Here is a 21,170-nt window from a genome sequence, read left to right on the forward strand (position 1 = left end):
TGATATTTTTAGTAACTGCGCTTCATTTTCTTCCGTCGTCGGATGCTAATAAGAGTCTCCAGTCTGCGCATCCGCGAGTTTAATGGCTCAACTTCCTTGCCATAGACGTACGCAAGACCAATAGACGCTATTAGTGCAACGTCACAGAAAAGCGATATATATCGATTTTTTCGCACTGGTAGCATTGAAAGAGGTTATGCCAATGTTATTGTTTGGATCCAATTCGATATAATGGAGAATCCCTATGATGACGTCGCCACTAATAGCGTCTATCCACACAGGTCAGTCATTGCGCATCTTTTTGAGAGCCACTTCCCCGCCCGGCCCTAACTCGGCTGCACTCAATACTACGTCACAATGGGTGCTCCCATAAGAAATACATTGCAAGCACTCAATAGTACGTCACTGCGCAGTAGAGTACCAAAACTCGTCCACGGGAATGACTGACCTGTGTGGATTGGTCTTGGACGTACGAAAGAGGAGTTCACGAAGGCTTGGACCACCCTAGAATTGAAAATAGTATCATCTGCCCCCCCCCCCCCTCCCGAAAAAAATTTCCAGGTGTTTTGAATGCAACAATCCAAAAGTATTTTGTGCTAAGATTTAATTATTCTGCAGAAATTGATGGAAAATCTCCGTCATGGGAGCTTCAAAATGCGTCCAATACAAGTAGATTTAAAATTTTAAAAATTTCCCAGGGGAGGCCCCCGGACTCCCTCTGTGCTGGGGGCCCGGGCCTTAAAACTGGAACCAGAGCCCGAGATAGGATGTGGCGGGCCTGCGCTTAGGTCCGTTTGACAGGACGCGCTATCCGGGATTCTAAATTCCTCAAAAGGAACTCAAATTGGCGCTTAGTTCCGTTTGATAGAAATACGTCCAATTTTAGCAAATATTATTATAAAATGTATTATAAGTAAATTGCATTAAAAACCAAAAGAGAGACAGACGGAAATACGTATACTTATAGCAGCCATAAAAGTAGGAAAGCGGCAGAGCGGACTGAGCGGAGGTGGCGCAGCGCGGACGCGGACAAAGCGGGACAAGCATGCTCTGAGCTGGCTGTGGCTGACAGTGAGCGCAGAGCCACTGCTCGGCGGCGGAATCAAGGCGGGCGGGGCGAGCGGTACGTCCCGATACCGAGCGCTTCGCCGCGCGATCGCAGTTCGCTTCTCTTGGCCCCTCACGGCATGCAGCTCTTGAATAACTTCTTTTCCAATTCTTTTCACTCTACTACAAGTTTGAAAATAACCCCCCCCCCCCCCCCCCAACCATGTGTCATCATATACATTAGCATAAGTTTGGTCATAAATGAATTTTTCGATCAAAATACTTATGTAGGTACCATTAGTTTGCGAAGTTTCAACACGAAATGTCTACGAAGATGAGTACTATCTATCGGTGAGTATAGGTACCTTTTCATTCTACCCGCGAGATCCGAGATCCGAGATCATGTGTTTGTGTCAACAAATCAACGAAAGTAAGGTAAAAAATGAATTCTACGATCAAAATTCTCTAACGTATCCGAGTTTCAACACGAAATGCCCACAAAGAACGAGTAATATTTATCTTTGAGTATAACTTATATTTTTATTTTTCTACAGAAAGTTCGAAAGAACGTGTCAAATTGTGTATTTGCGTCATTATATTAAGAAAAGTAAGGTCAAAAATCAATTCTACGATCAAAATAACCTAGGGATACTCCGATTTAGCTAGCACGAAATCCCCAGGAACGAGTGAAATAGCCGCAAAAAGTAAGGCAATGACCGGGGGCATTCTTATATTCTCCGCTCCTGATGAGCCGAGCCGGGCAGAGAACGGAGTCAGTGGCTAAGGCGGATTTCTTGCCAAATTTTGTGAATGATCGAATGTCGCCATGTCCCCGTTAGAAGCTATGGTAAAGAATCGATAGTGCGATATTCGAATAGTCGCATTCGATACGATATTCGATATTCGTCCAGCTGTAGTGGGGGATTCAACATGGCGGCCTAGCTTTTTTAGCTTTTCCGAACTGCGAGTGCACTGAATCCTCGATTAATTTTACCGCCGAGCGGTCTGGCAACCGATTCTCCAGAGCATGAGTTGGCGCTGCCATAAACGTATTTCTGTCTCTCTCTCTTTCTGTTCTTAATGCAATTTACCTACCAATACATTTGATCAATAATATTTGCTAAAATTTAAAACATGTAGTAGGTGTAATTTTCCTCTCTCTTCTGAAATATTTGGGCAAGTAGTGCTTGCCTTGCTTATCCGGACCGCACGCCACTGACACACACCCCCCCCCCCCTCCCATAATGTGCCATCATCGTTTGTGTCATCGTATATTTTAGCATAAGTTTGGTCATAAATTCATTTTTCGATCAAAATACCATTAGTTTGCGAAGTTTCAACACGAAATGCCTACTAGGACGAGTACAATCTACGGTGAGTACCTTTTCTTTGTACCCTCGAGATCATGTGTTATGTGTTTGTGTCAACAAATCAACAAAAGTAAGGTCAAGAATGAATTCTACGATCTAAAGTCCTCCAGGAAACCGAGTTTCAACACGAAATGCCCACAAGAACGAGTAAAATTTATCTTTGAGTAACTTCTACTTTTACGTTTCTACGGAAAGTTAGTAAGAACGCGTGAAATTGTGTATTTGCGTCATTTCCTCGAGAAAAGTAAGGTCAAAAATGAATTCTACGATCAAAATAACCTACGAACCCTTTCGTTTAGCACGAAATCCCCAAGAACGAGTGGAATAATAGCCGCAACAAGTTAGGAAGTAAGGCGATGACCGGGCCGGGATTCTATATAGGATTTCGCTCCACCGTGATATGAGCCGGCAAAACGGAGTCCAGGTGCCGAGGTGGATTTCTTGCCAAATTTCGTGAATGATCGAATATCGCTACGTCCCCGTTAGAAGCTATGGTAATGAATCGATAGTGCGATAATCGAACAATCGCATTCGAAACGAGTATTTCGATATTTTCCTCTAAGATTGAAAGTTTAAAAGTAAAATGAGGAGAAAGGTCGCTGATCATAAGAATTTTTGCCTGCGCCCTTTTTAAAACCCTTATTTTTGGTCACGAAAATTATTTTTTCGAAAATTTTGTGTAATGAACCGATAGGAAATTTTACGGCCGTTATTATGGGTCCTATGACATTTTCCTCTAAGATTGAAAGTTTAAAAGTAAAATGAGGAGAAAGGTCGCCGATCATAAGAATTTTTGCCTGCGCCCTTTTTAAAACCCTTATTTTTGATCACGAAAATTATTTATTCGAAAATTTTGTGTAATGAACCGATAGGAAATTTTACGGCCGTCATTTCGGGTCCTATGACATTTTCCTCTAAGATTGAAAGTTTAAAAGTAAAACGAGGAGGAAGGTCGCTGATCGTAAGAATTCTAGCCGCGGCTTTCCTCCACAGTGAGCCGGTGCGAGAAAAACGGAGTCCAGTGGTTGAGGCGGATTTCTTGCCAAACTTCGTGAACGATCGACTATAGCTGTGTCCCCGTAAGAAGCTATGGTAAAGAATCGATAGTGCGATATTCGAACAATCGCATTCGATACGATATTCGATATTCGTCCAGCTGTAGCAGTGGGGGGATTCAACATGGCGGCCATGCATGCCGTGCCGTGATCACAGCGCAGCGCAATGCGCAATGCGCATGCAAAAATTTTCGATCTGTCATATCAGCACTTTTCGCCGCGCGTCTACCACGTTTGCGAAAATTTCATTGCGGAATTTTGAGTTTATATTTAAAATTCTTGTCCCGTCCCACTTCAGCCGTGAACTCGCGCAGTGTGAGTGTGAGGGTGAATCACCGTTTTATTTTTGCATACCGGTGGATTCCGTCCGTGTGTCCGTGTATGTAACCTAATTCCTTTCGTGTCCGTACATATTTACTCCTGAAAGAGGAATACCCTGAATTTTTAACCGGTTTAAGTAATTCTAAGAAGTTCTTCCAGGTTCTCCACAACTCAAGTTAGCTTCAAAGTTCATTAAAAACTTACAGTGATGCATTGCTCCAACACACCATCGGTCACTGTCAGCAGTGACAAAGTCACCTACACAGACCATTTCATCGAGACTTTATTCAACTACACCTCAACTCAGATTGAAAATATAGCAGATGGTTACAAGGTAATCAGCAAAAATTGATAATATCCAAACTCTTTTCACAATTACTCCGTATAATTATTATTATGCCCCAATGCTAATATCGATGGTGTAAGTCCGCAATCACATATCGACGGTGAAAGTCGGCAATTACATAACTCGTTTGCGGTGTCTGAAAATCTCCGCCTCTACGTCATTTTTTTAAAGGAGAACAAATTGATATTATTTCTTGAAGTTTTTGCAGAATTTTCTTAGCATTGAGAAGAAAAATCATGACAGTTTTAAAGAATTGCTGTTGAGTAGTTTTCCATTTTAAAAATAAAGTATGACAAGAAGTCTGCGACGTCGCAAACCGAGTTACGTGATTGCCGTCTTTCACCGTCGATATCTCATCTGCGGTGTCTGAAAAGCTCCGTCTCTCTGTTAATTTAGTAAAGCAGAACAAATTGACATCATTCCTTGAAGTTTTTACAGGATTTTTTTCGCACATAGTAGAAAAATCGCGACAGTTTTAAAGAATTGCCGTCGAAAAGTTTTCCGTTTAAAGGATAATGTATTACTGGATGTCTGCAATGTTGCAAACAAAGTTACGTGCTACTTACACCGTCGATATGTATATGCAATTATTGATAGAACGGCACAATACTAACTTTTTTGCTGTGCACGATAAAGAGAACTTGCTGGGTAAATTTAATTTCTCAATTTAATGACATCAAACTTTGATCAGGGCAACAAATGTAGAATCTTAATTTATCAGCCACAAACAAACTAGGCAGAGCCAAACACTATTTTATGAAGAAAAAGTCAGTTTTTGACGGAGATCAAAACTAACATAGCACCTTGAGTACCTAATCATCATATTGCCCCAAAATAAGACAAGCTCTGTCCATCCTATACAGGTCACACCAAAGCAAACGGAGTTAATGATTCGTACAAGTCGCATTGTCCCCCGCATTGGCTTAATGATGGTCGGATGGGGCGGAAACAATGGAACAACACTAACTGCAGCGCTCCTTGCAAATAAACATGGCCTCAAGTGGCGGACCAAGACAGGAGAACACTCGGCTAATTGGTAGGATTGAAGAGGCCTTTGCAGGTCTCTCCTTAAGTTATCGAAGATTACTTTTATGTAAATTCATCATCACCGCTTATATCTCATCTTTACACCTCTGACGGAAGCCCACTCCTTTTCTTGATTGCAAAGATTTTTAGGAGGAACCAAAACTGGGCCCACTAGTGAAACGTTTCAATGGCTAAAATACAAAATCATGCGTCTCCATATCTATGTTCTAAAACTTCTGCTCCTATTTCATTTTTGCGCGGAAAAACAAGCTACCTAACTAGATAGCTTCAAATTTATTCAGATTATTCTATCATCAGAGAAAAAAATTCAAAGAAGTTTTCAAGAAATTACTCTGACTAGTTTGCCGAAAGAAAATCAAAGGATGACAGGAACTCTGCAAAGTCGCAAACAGAGCTAAGTGATTTTGCACTCTGACCATTGATGACCATATTGAGCAACCTGATGTTTTCTCCACAAGTTCCACCTTAGATATTACATCTAAAAAATTCTATCCGAGTGGTCAATTTCTTGACTTTAATTTTTGTTACATTCCTTTTTTTTGTGCAAACAACACTGCAACAATTCTATTACTTACTAGCGGTGCACGAACTGTTTTTTATCACAACCTACAGATTAGAAGGGAAAATTAAACTTTGAGTAACAACTCTAAAATCATTGAACCAATGACTATGAGGCTTCGACAGAAAAGCTCTGTGCGGAAAAAAAGTCAGCGCTTGACAAGTCTCTGCACTTTTGACCCCTGCTATCTATGTAACAATGTAATTTAGAACATATCAATGGTGTAAGTTGGCAATCACTTAACTCGTTTGCGGTGTCTGAAAATCTCCGCCTCCATGTTATTTTTTTGAACGAGAACAAATTGACATGATCTCTTGAAGTTTTTGCAGAATTTTCTTCGCACAGAGAAGAAAAATCACGGCAGTTTTGAAGAATTGCCATTGAGTAGTTTTCTGTTCAAAAAATAAAGTATGACAGGAAGTCTGCGACGTCGCAAACCAAGATATGTGATTGCCGACTTACACCGTCGATATATATTTTTTAAATTCGAGCGTTGTGAATTTGGTGTGATTTGAAATTTAACTTGTCCGCTCTGAGGAGAAATCTATGATGACCAAATTTCATATTTATATCAGGAATTAAAGAGGTGTCACATTTTTTAGGTACGGCTCTATCACTCAAGCTTCAACGGTTAGACTGGGCACCAATGAAGATGGCTCCGAAATATATGCTCCAATGTCCAGTCTAGTCCCAATGCTGAATCCAGACAATCTGGTTGTGGACGGTTGGGACTTATCCTCTTTGGATCTGGGAGCAGCCATGCAGAGAGCATGTGTTCTTGACCAGGCTCTTCAAGAACAGTTGCTTCCATTAATGTCAAAATACAAGCCAAGGGCTACTGTATATGTTCCAGACTATATAGCTGCCAATCAGGTATATCTCCTTTTTTCACTGTCTCTTTTGTGTTTTTTCCAATGACTGTTTGTTTGTTGTCTATAAAGGATCACATACAGAACGAAGGAATACATGAAATGATGGGCACCAAAACAATGGCATGGGGTGGATGATCGATTATCGATATTTCTCTATTTGAAGCTATGGTAAAGAATCAATTATCAAGTTATCAAGTATCAAGATTATCATTTATCAACTTCATTGATCCTTATTCACAGGTTTAAATGGCAGATCAAGATCAATCGATATATCGCAAAGCACGCCACGCCACTGCACCGAAAAGAACATGGAATCTGGTATTTTCACCAAAGAGTCTGTCTGGTATGGTCACGCACAAAAGGTGCTGGATAATAGGTTGCCTAAGAAGGTTTTGGATTGGGTTCCCTATGGCAGACAACATAAAAGAGAAATCCGCTAAATCTTGAATCGGTGGTACCTATCCAACAAGAAACAAGGAGGTGCGCTTTGTCGGAGGAACTCTGGCCAGATTGCCATGAATGGTGGCTGGGTAGGTTGGGTGTCACAGAGCTCTTGGAAGTGCTACAAATACAGCAACTACATACATACTTATTCGTTGTTAATTGTATGAACTTGCATGTTGGGAAAGCTGTGGATGCCAAACTCAAACTTTCAAAGTTTCCTGGAAATTTTCTCCATTTGTATTTATTACATACCCATTTTAAGTGTGGACAAGAGAACACTAAAAATATAACCTGAGCATTGTAATTTACAGTATGGTTTAGATCCATACTATTCAAAGAGGAAATCAAGGCAATAAATTTCAAAATTACAAATTTTTCCGGTATTTTATTTTATAATTCTTACACAGTGGCAGGCTAATATATTACAATCGTTTAAGGATTGAAATCTTTGGCCAGTAAAACGTCCGACCAATGTCAAAATGTTATTTAGAAATGTCTCAAATTGTTTTTCTGTTTTGTTTGCAGTCAGAGCGAGCAGATAATGTCATGCAAGTAACCAATAAGCAAGAAGCAGTTGACAAAATACGGTTAGACATCCGTGACTTCAAAGATAAGAACAAACTTGACAAGGTCAGGATTCTTTCTGTGTTCTAAATAATAATTTGTTGAAAGGTATTTACACCACATTTCCCTTTAGAGGCATGTTTTGTGAACAAGCAGTCAATTCCTAGTTTTTTTAGTGCAGCTAAGAACAATACTCGAATATTCTAAATAATTTAAGGAAAGAAGAACACAGAAAAATTGGCAAACAAGGCTGAAATATGTCACAAAATGAATGCTACTATTCGGAGTGGTCTGTCAACCCGGAGACAGAAAGAATTAGGCCTTGTCCACACGAGCGCGGTTCGCGGAAACTTATTCCTCGAACTGCTCAGTTCCCGGAACTTATTCCTTGAAACGAGGCATGCTGTCCACACGAGTTCGTCCGAACTGGAACCGGAAGTTCGTGTATATGATGGCGGGAATTTTGAAGGTTATGACAGAGTACGTTCCTTTATTAATAATTTCTCCTTTATTAATAATTAAATTCCTCTTTGATAATTTGCTTTAAGATTCAAATTAAATCAGACTTACCTTCGTCGGACTCTTGAAAATGCAGGATGAAATAATGGGAGAATGTAAACAACAGATCACGTTACAACAATAACAAAGTTCCTACTTCGGAATAGATCGGAGGAATATGTTTTTAGCTCAGCAGAAACTTGTTTGCGGAACGAGTTCCTCGAACTAGTTTCTCGAACCGCGCTCGTGTGGACAAGGCCCGAAAATCAAACAAGCACAATATAATAAAAACGTGGGTCCTTTGTTGTTGATAACTAATTAGAGGATAGGTCATCCCCAGAGGTCTACAATGAGTTGTCAACAATTTCCCTGATGCCTTTATCTTAAATTATTTTTTCATCAAAGATTGAGGTATTTCTGAATCTATATCACTTCCATCCATACTCGTTCCCTGCCATCCTAATCGTATTGTCCACCATGCTCTTTAATTGTCCCCAATGTATTTTTGCTGTGAATGACTTTCTCCCTTGTTTCCAGGTCATAATATTATGGACTGCTAATACTGAAAGGTTCAGTGATGTAGTGGCTGGATTGAATGACACAAGTGAGAATTTATTATCATCAATTGCCAAGAATGCGTCTGAAGTAGCACCCTCAACTTTATTTGCTGTGGCTAGTATTTTAGAAAACGTAAGTCAATTACATCAAAAGCTCTCTAATGCAGTGAAAATGCAAACTTCAAAAACCATGAGCTGTCTGGTCTAAATATCCCATAGAAGTTACAAAAAATGTTTTGGGTTGAAGCACAAACATTGAATCACGTAGACCGTTCATCATGTGTTAAAGAAGGCGAGATAGCTTTTAAAAATTTGCATGCCGATGAGTGTTGGCACCGACCCGCATCGATGAGTTTGTGTGTCCCAATTGCGCAGATCTGCGCCTGCGCAGTAGCGGCTCCAGTGAATTTTTCTCGGATTTTGAGGCTTTTTTTCTTGGTTAATAATTAGTTTGGACAAATGAATCATTGCTATTCGGTTGTAAAATTATCTGTTCTAAAACTTTTCTTCTTAGGAATTTAATCTGAAAATGGACTGTAAACGAGATATCTGTGAAAAACCGAGCACGTGAATGAATTCTCCATTGCCGCTCTGCTGTCTCTTTGAGTGCTTGGGGTACATGCTCTCTCCTTTTCCCTGCCCACCCATCATGGGACTTTGAGAGACTTGTCTCGCTCCGCATGTACGAAACCGAGCTGGATGCACGGTCTATGTGATTCAATGTCTTCGGGTTGAAGACATATTATGCTTTTGGGCTCAAATTGTTCATAATTTTCTATCATTATGCATAAAAAACTCATCCTACGTTTTGTGCTGAATTTTGGAGAGGATGAGACTAAGGGAGAAGTTTATTAGCCCCTCTGATCACTCATGTAACTATAAATTCTTATTTTTCAGTGTTCATTTATTAACGGTTCTCCCCAAAACACTTTTGTTCCTGGTTGTATTGAACTGGCTAAAAAACATGGTGTTTTTATTGGTGGTGATGATTTCAAGTCGGGACAGACAAAAATCAAATCTGTTCTTGTTGATTTCCTTGTTTCTGCTGGCATCAAACCTGTCTCTATTGTCTCTTACAATCATCTTGGAAACAATGATGGGAGAAATCTGTCTGCTCCTCAACAGTTCAGATCTAAAGAGGTACATAATTTTTATCTCATCACTTTTATTTTCTATTACTATTTAGACTTTAACCAATTGTAAGTCTATTTAATGTTGGTTGAGTTGAGTGTCCGAGGTCGATTTCCAAAACTTCATACTCTACTTGGAGGAAGTTAGGAAGTGTTTCAATGAAAAAATTATGATGAAAGATTTTAAAATTTTATGCTGAAAGTATGAAGGACATTTTCTACTATAACATAGTGTCATCTGCACAGTGCATACATGTTTCAAATTGACTTTTGACTTAATAATTCTTATCTTAGGCTTCATTTTTTTCTCTTTGTGTCAAATCAAGGTTAGATTTAATTGATGAAAGTAGCTGACATTCATTTATCAAGTTTACAATCCTTCTATGTACATAAGTTTCCTGTAGTTAAACGAAAGAAAGTCCGCGCTAAATTAGTGCTTATAACTCCTCACATTGCTATTTCCATAGAAATTATCAGCTTTTTTTAAACTGAGGTTATTTGAGAAGCTTAAGCAAAATGTAATGCCTGTGCAAACTGCAACGTGATTACTATGCCTTGATTACATTGATGCCTGAATGTAGGGCAGTTACCTCTTTTAGTGTATTTTCCGAAGGAAATACACTATTGCTAGTTTGCAAGTGAGAGCTCCCATCAAAAATTAGCTATATTTTTCTACATCCGAGTATTGCCATGTTATTCACCACAACTTTTTTTCTTATATCTGTGCTGATGTCCTGTTTGGTTTGAATTCTGTTTTATAGACCACTGTCAAGGAAGTACATAGATGCTGTGTAATTTTCTTCTTCATCCTCTTTCTCTATGTTTTGGGATACAATTTGTTTCATTTAGGTCATTGAATCCACACTCAAATCTTGTTTTGGAGTCGCCTGTAACTCATAAAAATGTGAGGAAATGAAGGAATTTACAAAGCAATGGATTCGTGGAAGACCAACCTATGGAAAAAAATGAATTTCACTCCATAATATTTATACTGAAAACGATTTCACAGATCTGTCTTATTTATTTTTTATGGATCCTTTCATTTTGAATTCTCTTTTCTCTCATGTTTTTGTAGATTTCGAAGAGCAGTGTTGTTGATGACATGGTTGCATCAAATCGTATCCTATACAAAGAGGGTGAGAAGCCCGATCACTGTGTTGTCATTAAATATGTCCCTTATGTCAGTAAGTATTAATCTTTTGGCAGAAGTGTCTGCATAATTTTTTTCTACCTGATAATTTTTCCTAAGAATTGTCCCAAGTTTTTAAAAGTTTTGAAGTTAATTGAATGGGAGCCAAGATATTTGTATAAACAAGAAAAAAAACCTCCAAGAAACATGGCCGTAACTGTATGTAATAATATGGTACAACAGTGCTGGGTCCAGACTTTTCGGCGGGAAATAAGGTCAAAAAGTTGACAAATTTTCAATTAGAGTAATAAATGTAGAGTTGTAATGAGTACTAATACAAAGCTGAGGGGGGAGAGTGCTCAGCTCGAGTAGTTTGCATTGGAATTTTAAGTTGAGGTCACGCCTAGAGATCCATAAATTTTTGGGTCTTTTTAGACCTCATTAGTAGACCACATTTGTTAGTTAGCCCAAACTAGCATCCTGCAAAATCCAACACGGCATTGAAACGCTGTCATGAATATGACGCGAGGCATAACTCAGAAGTGTGATCCTTGCGCCATCTACCATTGCTGCCGAACAACTCTCAGGAGTAAACAAGGAAAACCTGTAAAAAATGATTAACAGGCGATTGGAGGTGCAAATGCATCTGGCTCAACGAACGGGAAAAGCACTTATGCCCAAACTTTGTGTACAAACAAGGAATAAACACCAAGGAATGTGGCCCAAACTGTCTGTAACAAGGTTGTAAAACACTGCTTTGGTTCACATTATTTTGCGGGGAAAAGAAGGCCTAAAAGTTCGACAATTTTCAGTTAGCGTCAAAAGTTTTGAGCTCTAATGAGTATCAGTTCAAAACTGAGATGCAAAACTGAGTGTTGAACTCAGGCAATTTGAATTGAAATATTAAGTTGAGGTCACGCCGAGAGATCTATAACGTTTTGGGTTTTTTTAGACCTCATCAGTAGATATTCATAAATGAGTTCTACTTTTTTCCTCATTCTAGTGCTTGGTGAGTGCATTACGAGTCTTCCCTCTCAGCTTTTATGTGCGGATCATCATCCCCTGTCAAGTGCTAAGAAGCACTTGATATGGAAACAAGATGCACAATTTTTGCCCTGCATTTGTCTATTTTGTTTTCGCAACTCCTTGGGCACAGACATTTATTGCATGCTCAAATGAAAGGCACCCTACTGCCTGTTTTTGTGGCTCCTCTGCCATCCTGCCTAATTTGTCACCTCTTTTCCTCCTGTCCACTCTTTTAATAGCAACGCTTGTTCAGAAAAGAATAACTGATCTCAGAAAGTTGAGGCGAAGGCTTGCTTGCCCATATGCAGTGCGAGAAGGCAAAGGAAGGCAATGCAGAGCAATACTGCGACCTGCTGTTGCTTTTGTGTGAATCGCTTTTTATGTAAGCTTTTGAACAGAAAACATAAGATTTTTTCCTTCTAGTGCCCATTTCTACTTGTAGTTCCCATCTCATGCAAAAAACTAAGCTATTAAAGGAACCACTAATCTGTTGTCGCTTCGTTTGCAGAGGATAGCAAGCGAGCAATGGATGAATACATCTCAGAAATCATGATGGGCGGTCACAACACTTTGGTGATTCACAATACGTGCGAAGATTCATTGTTAGCCGCTCCCATCATGTTGGATTTGGTTATTTTGACGGAACTCTGCACAAGGATTCAGTTCAAATCCCCAGGATGCCCAACCTACTCGTCTTTTGATACGGTCCTATCAGTGCTAAGTTACCTGTGCAAGGCTCCTCTTGTGCCGCAAGGTAAACTACTTTTTTCCTTCCTTGTTTCGAGCAACATGGAGCAATGGAGAATTCTCATGTGTTGAAATTTGATAAATTTCTTTATTAAGTGAAAACTTCAAGGTGACCTGAGCATAGGAACATCCTCCAGTTTGGAATTGCATGAATATCAAAGAAAATATCAATGGTTAATATAAAAAAGTGCATTTCTCCAATGGCAACAATACAAATCCCTGCTTGTGTTTAATATGTTAAAAGACCCACTGTTTTTCTTGAAATTTTCTGTAAATTTTTATCACTTGTTCAAGTTTTTTCATCAAAAATTTCATGGATTTATTAGGATGGGTTCTCTTTGAACCATTCTGCATGCCATGTCACAAGCAAGGGTAAGACCATGAATATTTTAGAAAAAGTGAGCTCCTCAAGTTGAAGTAAGGAGCATGACTGGCTTGAGAAGTGTTTCCTCCTATTCATTTAAGGACAAAGGAAACATACTAAAATGTGATGGAAACTATGAGAACCTGACCGGCAACAAGGAAATGACGGGAATGACAAAAAATTATTCTAAACTTGTACTTGGCCTATTTGTAAGGAAATGTATATGGATAATAAGACAAATGCTTCAACTGGCGAGTGTGAAACTCCTTTAAAACATTTGTTTTTACTTTGAATAAGCTTTGATTACTTATTCTTTTCAAATCAATCAGCCCGATTTGAAAGTAGCCAGTGGTTTTTTTCGTATTTTTCAAGAAGATAGCCCAATGGTCCAAACAGAAAATGATTTTCATGGCATTTTAAATCTCACTAACTAGGTGAATAGTGATAATTAAAATTGTAGCTTTGAAATGTAATCATTCTTCAATTTCCATTTATTATGTTTATATTTCAGGTGCACCCGTCATCAATTCTCTTTACCGCCAGCGTTCCTGTATTGAAAACCTCCTAAAAGCTTGCGTTGGCCTACCTCCAGAGGATAACCTCAACTTTGAACATCGATTGCCAAAATCTATGTTTTGTATGTTTTCTTCAGATGTTGCATGCCCAAAACAGAGTTCGAAGAATTATATCAACGGGGATGCACTTCTGAACTGCGGACTGAACAAATAAGTATTTTGTTACTGTTTACATTACAAACAATGCTCTTGAGTATTCCTCACTGAATCAAACTGGTTAATGTGATCAAGTAAAGAGGAAAAATATATTTTCTGCATACCTATTATTATATCAATCCCACCTGTGTAAATTGAAGTTCCTGAGCAAGTATTTAAGTGTAAACGAAAACGTATTTAAGGACCCCTCAGATTTTGGGAAATATCATTTGTACCTGATTCACCTTAAAGTTTTGTCTGCCTCCTTCCTCCCCCCATCCCCTTTATAAGAACATTTGAGACTACAAAACTGAGACACATCTTCTCCCACAATTCATTAAATCTGGTCAATTTCTAGCACCACCAAAAAATTGTTACTGATGAGATGAACTAGTGAAATTCTTCCTTTCTCTATGTCTTTTTTTTCATCCCAGTGCATTTGGGAAGACTCGGGAAAGAGAGTCAAACTTTCTCATTTTCTAACTATAAGCATATCGACAGGGTAAGTTCGCAGGTGTTTGAAAATCTCCGCCTCCATATTATTTTTTTGAAGGGAAACAAATTGACATCATTTCTTGAAGTTTTTGCAGAATTTTCTTCGCACAAAGAAGAAAAATCTTGGCTGTCTTAAAGAATTGCTGTTGAGTAGTTTTCTGTTACAAAGTGAAGTATGACAAGAAGTCTGCGACGTCACAAACAGAGATACATTGGTGCGGACTTACACCGTCGATATGTGTGTGGAGTTGAAGTATTATGTCATCAGTCATCACATTGTACTTCCGATTCAAAATTGATTTAATGGATTTGGGGTGCAAGAATCTAGCATCTTTTGCCACTACTAAACTTTCTAGAAAGAGTTATGAAACAGATGCAGAGAGATATGAAAAAGATATGTCCACCAGAACGAAAATATCTGCTTGTTTTCAGACCCAATATTTTGATCGGAGGGAGACATTTCCTCAAAAGAAGACAGTAGCTTCTTTATTATTTCATTTCGAATCTATGAAGCAGGTCATATACGAAAGCTTTTACTCCTTCTTTTCACCAAAAAATATTGATCACAAGCAAATGTTTGTTTTCATATGTTTACATCCATACCTCATTTTCCTCTTCTAGGGTTCCTTTATTTGAAGTGTATTAACTTTCGCAGACTTGTAAGAATGGACCACTAGACAAGGTACGAATTTAAGCAATCTGATACATGTTTCTTAACCAGAATTTCACGTAGAACACGATTTGCGCAACGAAAATTACTGAAACCAGCTCCTGATGAAGATATTAACCTTGTTATTTCACATTGGTTACGCGGATTTTGAACTGCCCGCTCACAAGAAACTCAAAGCTCACGAAGCTCGAAAGCTCTCCAAGCTCGTGAGTCAAATCGCGCACCACAATAGTTTCAGCTAGCCTCTCAATCGATCACTGTTCATAACCCACCATGTGTTGTTCAAATTATAAGCAATTTGCTATAGCTGAGCCCAAGCGTCAAAATTGAGGTTGCCAGATTTTTATATCGCAAAGACTGTCATGATAATGTTCAGCGCGCGATGTGAATCACGTAGTGCATTGAGTTTTAATGAGCGGGTGGTTTGAATTCTTGCATCAGGAATCATTTAATATCATTGTAAGGAGTTGATTTCGGTAATTTTTGTTGTGCGCATCGTGTTTTACGTGAAATTTTGGTTAAAAAATATGTATCAGAATGCTTAAATTCGTACCTTGTCTAGTGGTCCATTTGAATACTAGAATGCATTGAAATCCCCGCTTTTCAAGTTCTTAAATTCATAAAAATATACAATATTTTTATGAATTTAAAATCATTTATATGCATTTAAAAGCTCATCAGGTCAAAGCATTCAACTATTTCCGAAAGGTTTGCACGTAAAAAGAAAGCATTTCATATATTATAATTAGCATAGCTTATTATTCATTGTTGTAGATTTCCGTAGTTGATTGTTTTTCAATTATTTGTTACTGTTGCAATGAAAAATTATGAAAATATTGTAAAGTTGATGGTGCTGCACTCAGTAAGTCAAGTGTCTGCAATTTATTCCTTTTGAAGACTTCTTAGCAGAGTTGTAGTTTTGTTATATTCTTTGTCTCCTTGCTGTTACCTCTGACTGTTTCAAATTACTATTTAATCCATACCTCTACCATGCTAAGTCAGTCTGCAGTGATAGTAGGATTTCCAACTTACAGTGAAACGCAAATGTAGTATGTTTGATGCATGGAGACCTATAAGGAGGTTGCAACTTAATCTGTAATCATTGACATTAATGTCTCAAATTTGGTTTACACGTAATGAGAATCTAAATTCTTGGAAACAATCAGAATTATATTCTGCAAATAGTGGACTTCCGACAGAATATGGATTTACTGCTCCTTGACTTAGCATAGCTGATTATTCCTGGCTCAGTTAGCTTCATCCAGTTTCTTTTCCTAGCAAGTTTTCTGTTCTCTTCTCTTTACCTTGTTTATTTTTTAATTTGAAAAGAAATAGTCATGGGCTGGTTGTTGGGACTTAAAAATGTTTTGTTATTGGCACTGTAGATTCATTCACTTGGAGAAGATTCAAGAAATACCTGTTTTGATTAGCGAGTTAAATGCGCTGCATTTAGCCTTTAGAAACTTTAAAAAAGGTTCTTCCCAGAACCTCTCATGCATAATTTTGTTTGTTCTGGTATTTTGAAAAGTGCTCAGCCTATATCTCTTAAATTTTTTTATGAAATTCAAGTCTTATGTGATAGCATTTCAATTAGATCTCTGAAGTGTATATATCGTTTTCCTGTACATTACAAAAATCCTCTTTTAACCATAAACGTGTATCTGTTGGTAAACTCAAGATCTGAAAAATTTTCCTGTCTTGTTTCTCTCATTTATTACTTACTCGTAGTAGTCATAGTGTAATACGGGTGTGCTCATTTACCCCTGAAGCTTTCAGAATTTTCTCCCTATTCCAAAGATCATTCTTGCAAAATGTGACTGCTCCCAATACCCCTTTCCTGTTTGTGAAAAATTTAACGATCAATTTATTAAAATTCGATTTTCTCAAATTCAGATCTCAACAATGATCATTTGCAAATTAGCAATGTAAGTATGTGATAATGCAGATCGATTGAAGGGCTCAGTGCATGACATTGTTTATCCAATTGTTTACAAGGTCTGTTCAATTAGAAACCGGATTTTGGTAATAAGTAGCCCTCTGTACGTCCAAATCAGGCTTTCTTGAGCTGTACTGACAGCTGATATTATGCAGAAGAACACCACATTCACAAATTTGAAAAATTCAAACCGGCTTTGTTGGTACATGGTTCGGAATAAGACAACCTCACTAGTGTTCTGCGATTCTTTAGGAATTCCTGCCGAAAAGTAATCACTTGCTCACAGTTATTGTTTTTAGTAGTCAGTTCAAACTAAAATTGTCATTTGTTGCTGATTAAAGATTAATTTTCCATCTTGGTTGACCTTTTTCAAAACAATCCCTACCAACAACAGATGAAGGATAATTATTTCATTAAGCTGCATGCAATCCATGCAAAGGAGTTCGAAACGATTTTTTTTTTTTTTTTTTTTTTTTTTGCAGTTCAAGCGGGATTGGCAGAAATGCATTGATGTCTGCGAAAGTTTTTTCAAAGGAGATAATTCAATAGCACCAAAATTATGGTTATTTAATCTTTAACAACACATAACAATTTTCATTTAAATTAGCTACCAAAATAAATGACTGTGAGCAAGCAATAACTTTTTAGCAGGAATTCCTAAAAAATCGTAGAACACAGATGAGTTTGTCTTGCTCGGAACCGTATATCAACGAAGCTAGTTTGAATTTTTGAAATTTGTGAATGTAACATTCTTCTGTAAGTTATCAGCTTTCAGGAAAGTCCTAGAAAGTCTGATTCGAACGTACAGTGGGCTACTTATCAACAAAATCCAGTTTCTAATTGAATATACAATGTATGGTTTCAAAGAAACTATCAAAATTACAAGTAAAGAGAACCTGCGAATCTTGCAGACAACAAGTAAAGGGCCTGGATGCTACAAATAACTTCAAATTGGGCTTTGTAAGACTATGAATTGAGCTGTGACTGTCCGTTTTTCAAAAGTAATTTTTAAAGAGAGATGTGCTTGCCTTCAAATAATTGATTACTCAATTGTTTTTGAAAATCTTTCAGCATAACCTTGAACTGAACCCTTCGATTGATCGTAATTTTCTCAAAATCTCACCATTTTACTTTAAGTTTTTTTGTGAATTTTATTTGTACCTATGATAGGGTAATTAGATTTTTACAACAAATTTTCTGTAAAGAAGTCATGCTTTTTCATCCATTGAAATCAGCATGTCAATGTTAGAATGAGCTATGCTCTTTCAAAATGATTTTGTTGTGTTTCATTCATGTGTCATGATTTTTTCCCCCTTATTTGCAGTCAGTAGTAGCTTTAGATGTATTATGTAGTAGTGTTAACTCCTGTGCAATTGTTTGCACACATGATTTATTCTTGTACTAGTCATTACGTATTCTAGTACTTATATTAGTAGTGCATATACTAGTCAGAATCTTGCACCTATAGCTCAGGTACTTTACTCAAACATACAGGGTGTTCCAACACCACTTTTAAGATTCTAATTCAATTAAACTATCAAAGAATTATCTATCAAACAAGATCCTGGTAAATTACTCATTGAATGATGTACAAATCCTTCTCTGTAAGCTGTACTGATTCATTTTTTTCAAGGCAGGCGTAAAGTAAATTTGAAACACCTCTCCTATGTTTAACGTGTTTCTTTATGCTTGCATAAATATGGAATGTCCGAAAAATCCCTGACCCCCTCTCTAACGGTTGAACTTTTCAGCATTAGAAGTACTTTCAGGAGAAGGACGGCAAGATCCCTATCAATCCATGCGGAGAGCGATTCTAGGTACTGCTGCAAGTAAAAACTGTAATGAACTGTCTTCCTTGAGGGGGAGATGTCATCTCTCTTGAGGCAGAAGTGAACACTTCTTTCCGTAAACCTGACTGTCAGACCTGACAGAGTCAAATCTGACAAGACCTAACAGAGTCAGGTCAAAACCTGACAGAGTCAAATCCGGTGAAAGAGATTGGAAGTGCGCACTGCTCATCTCTAGATCTCACCCCTTCCCTGTTGAAAGCAATAGAGTTTTGCTCAAGAAAGATCCAGACAGAGGGAGTGGGTTCCAACCTCCGAAATTACCTGGGGCTTTACCAGGTGACACACCTTCCAGAAGCTGTTAACTTTTGTCTTGAGAGAACTGGACTGCTTCTGGTAAGAAAGACAGGTTGCCCCAGTTTGTCACAGAGGGAGAGCCTAAAATCTCTCTCAGCATAAATTGATCGAGTTTTTTAACACATTTTACGGAAACCTCTAGCTCTGCATAGACGTTTGCTGCCTCGTCAGCTTTTTTTGCTGCTTTGTAAACGAGGCTTGTGATTTCACGAATATACGCCCATTTTGAACTATGACCAAAACTCAAACAAACAACTCAAGAACAAATAATTACTGTGGTCTCCAGTTTTTGTCATTAATTCTCGGTTTTAGTATCGTAAAGGGAGGGGTTATTGCTTGAAAACTTTGACTTCTTCCAAAAATTTGGACCCGCGGCTACCTTTAAAATTTCTTGTTAAGATCTGCATGTGTTCTTAAGTCAGAGGGATTTTTTTTGGGGGGGGGGGGGGAACTGTTCACTTTTTGAAGACTGCATCTCAAAATCAAGTCATGGAGGAAGTATTACATCGGTCTTTTTTCTGAAGAATTTACTTTTTAAGGTAATCATTTATCAGTGTTGTAAAAGAAAGTTCCAATTTGCAAGACATTTTTAGATGCAAGAATGGTGAAGAAATATTGAGGGAATCTTCAGTCGAGCGGAATTCTTTGGCACTTTAGTAAGTACACGATACAAAGCACTGAAGTACAAGTACTACTTTTTACAAAGTGGTTCTAGTCCTAAACCTTCAACAGCAGTAGACTTTAACCATATTGTTGCTTTAGACAATTTTTAGAGACCAGAATCTATCACTCAATAAAGAAATATCAATGTCTTACTCTAACCTGGACATTTTCAGTGTCAGCCTCATTGCTGAGGCATAAAAATTTCATTCCAACATGGAAGAACAGATCGGTATGTTATTATCATGTAGTAACCAACTATTTTTAATCATTACTTTCCTCCCCGTAAAAAGTCAAGTTACATATCGCAGGGTAGCATAATATTTGTTCGATCTCACTACTAATTTCTTCCCAGTGGTTCTTGCTTATAAGAACAAAATTGTTTCTCCCACAAATTTGATTATTCCCTTTAGATCCTTTTCGTGCTGCAAGTCAATAATTACGAACTGACAACATATAAAAACAGCATTGTGTATTTTCAAAGTCATACTATGAAGAACTAAGTTCTTTGCATTCTTTCTCTTCACTTACTTGCATCAAAGGGATCAGTGTAACCATGCATTTATAGCTCTATTTTCCTACCTGACAAATTTATTTTTTATGCCTACCTATTCTTGTTTGTGAAAAAAGTAAGGAACATTTGTGGAATTTCTTAATAAATTCATGTTTCTTCACAGTTTTGTTTTATCTCAATTCATTTGAAAAGAAAAACGCCACCCCTAACTGGTCCTTTCGAATTTTTTTGATTTTCGGAAGAAAATACACTATTACATTCGCCCATGGTGTCGGACCCAGACCTGAGACATTGTGAAGAGCATCAATCACGGGTCAAAGATCACGAAAATATATGCCATCCAAATTCATAAGTTTGTATATATGTATGTATCTATTTCCGCCTTTTTAAGATTTTTCGATTTTTGAGTAGTTAAATCTTTCTTACTGTGAGAGATATTTTGACCTTTTTTTTTTGCATTTTGTAGAACCTCATTAGAGCTACTATTCTGCGAAAAAAATGGAAATTTGAGGCAATAGATTTTGAGGGGTGGGGCTCGAAAGTGGGGGGAGGTCAAATCTTGTCCACTCGATAACTCAAGCGAAAAAGAATATTTTGAGCAGAAATTTGTTTATTAATTCATTTCAGTAGTCTTGCCTCTGAAATAAAATAGGCTAGGACTAAACCAAGAACTCATGAAAAAAGCATAAAAAAAAAAAAAAAAAAATTCCCCCATGAACGTTCAACTAGAATCAGTCTAACTACATTTCATGTCACATAATTTCTTGTCGTATTTCATTTTATTTTTTTTGAAACAACAACTCTTTGGAAACTGTTCGTGACTGTAATTTTGATGACCTGGACAAAATATACTTATAAAATTTGAAGCCAAAATGACAGATGACTCTCTTGTAAAAATAGTGCACGAAAGGATGTAGGACAATAACTCTTTTTAATGAGGATTGCACAAAAATAATGTTAACTGT

At 37.7% G+C, this 21,170-nt stretch overlaps 1 protein-coding gene across 3 annotated transcripts; it reads left to right on the forward strand.

Annotated features, from left to right (window-relative positions):
* The first annotated feature begins 1,265 nt into the window (after window positions 1-1,265).
* Window positions 1,266-20,367, forward strand: LOC109033524 (inositol-3-phosphate synthase 1-B). Of its 3 annotated transcripts, XM_072299319.1 has the most exons (10): window positions 1,266-1,398; window positions 3,953-4,127; window positions 5,003-5,175; window positions 6,348-6,618; window positions 7,587-7,691; window positions 8,661-8,813; window positions 9,578-9,820; window positions 10,886-10,994; window positions 12,474-12,719; window positions 13,588-20,367. In XM_072299319.1, the coding sequence occupies exons 2-10, from the start codon at window positions 4,002-4,004 to the stop codon at window positions 13,803-13,805; spliced, it is 1,644 nt and encodes a 547-aa protein (XP_072155420.1). In that variant the 5' UTR covers window positions 1,266-1,398; window positions 3,953-4,001; the 3' UTR covers window positions 13,806-20,367. The 3 variants fall into 3 exon arrangements, with proteins under 3 accessions (XP_072155420.1, XP_072155421.1, XP_018901732.2); XM_019046187.2 differs by lacking the exon at window positions 1,266-1,398 and having other exon boundaries at window positions 3,659-4,127; XM_072299320.1 differs by lacking the exons at window positions 1,266-1,398; window positions 5,003-5,175 and having other exon boundaries at window positions 3,658-4,127.
* The last annotated feature ends 803 nt before the right edge of the window (window positions 20,368-21,170 follow it).

Source organism: Bemisia tabaci, chromosome 4, assembly GCF_918797505.1.
Source record: "Bemisia tabaci chromosome 4, PGI_BMITA_v3".
Taxonomy (NCBI): Eukaryota; Metazoa; Arthropoda; class Insecta; order Hemiptera; family Aleyrodidae; genus Bemisia; species Bemisia tabaci.

Excerpts from the sequence above, each read along its gene's own strand:
- LOC109033524 (XM_072299319.1), top strand. The coding sequence starts at position 4,002 with ATGCATTGCTCCAACACACCATCGGTCACTGTCAGCAGTGACAAAGTC. Across the intron at positions 6,619-7,586 it reads ACTATATAGCTGCCAATCAG|TCAGAGCGAGCAGATAATGT; the intron begins GTATATCTCCTT and ends TTTTGTTTGCAG. Across the intron at positions 10,995-12,473 it reads TAAATATGTCCCTTATGTCA|AGGATAGCAAGCGAGCAATG; the intron begins GTAAGTATTAAT and ends CTTCGTTTGCAG.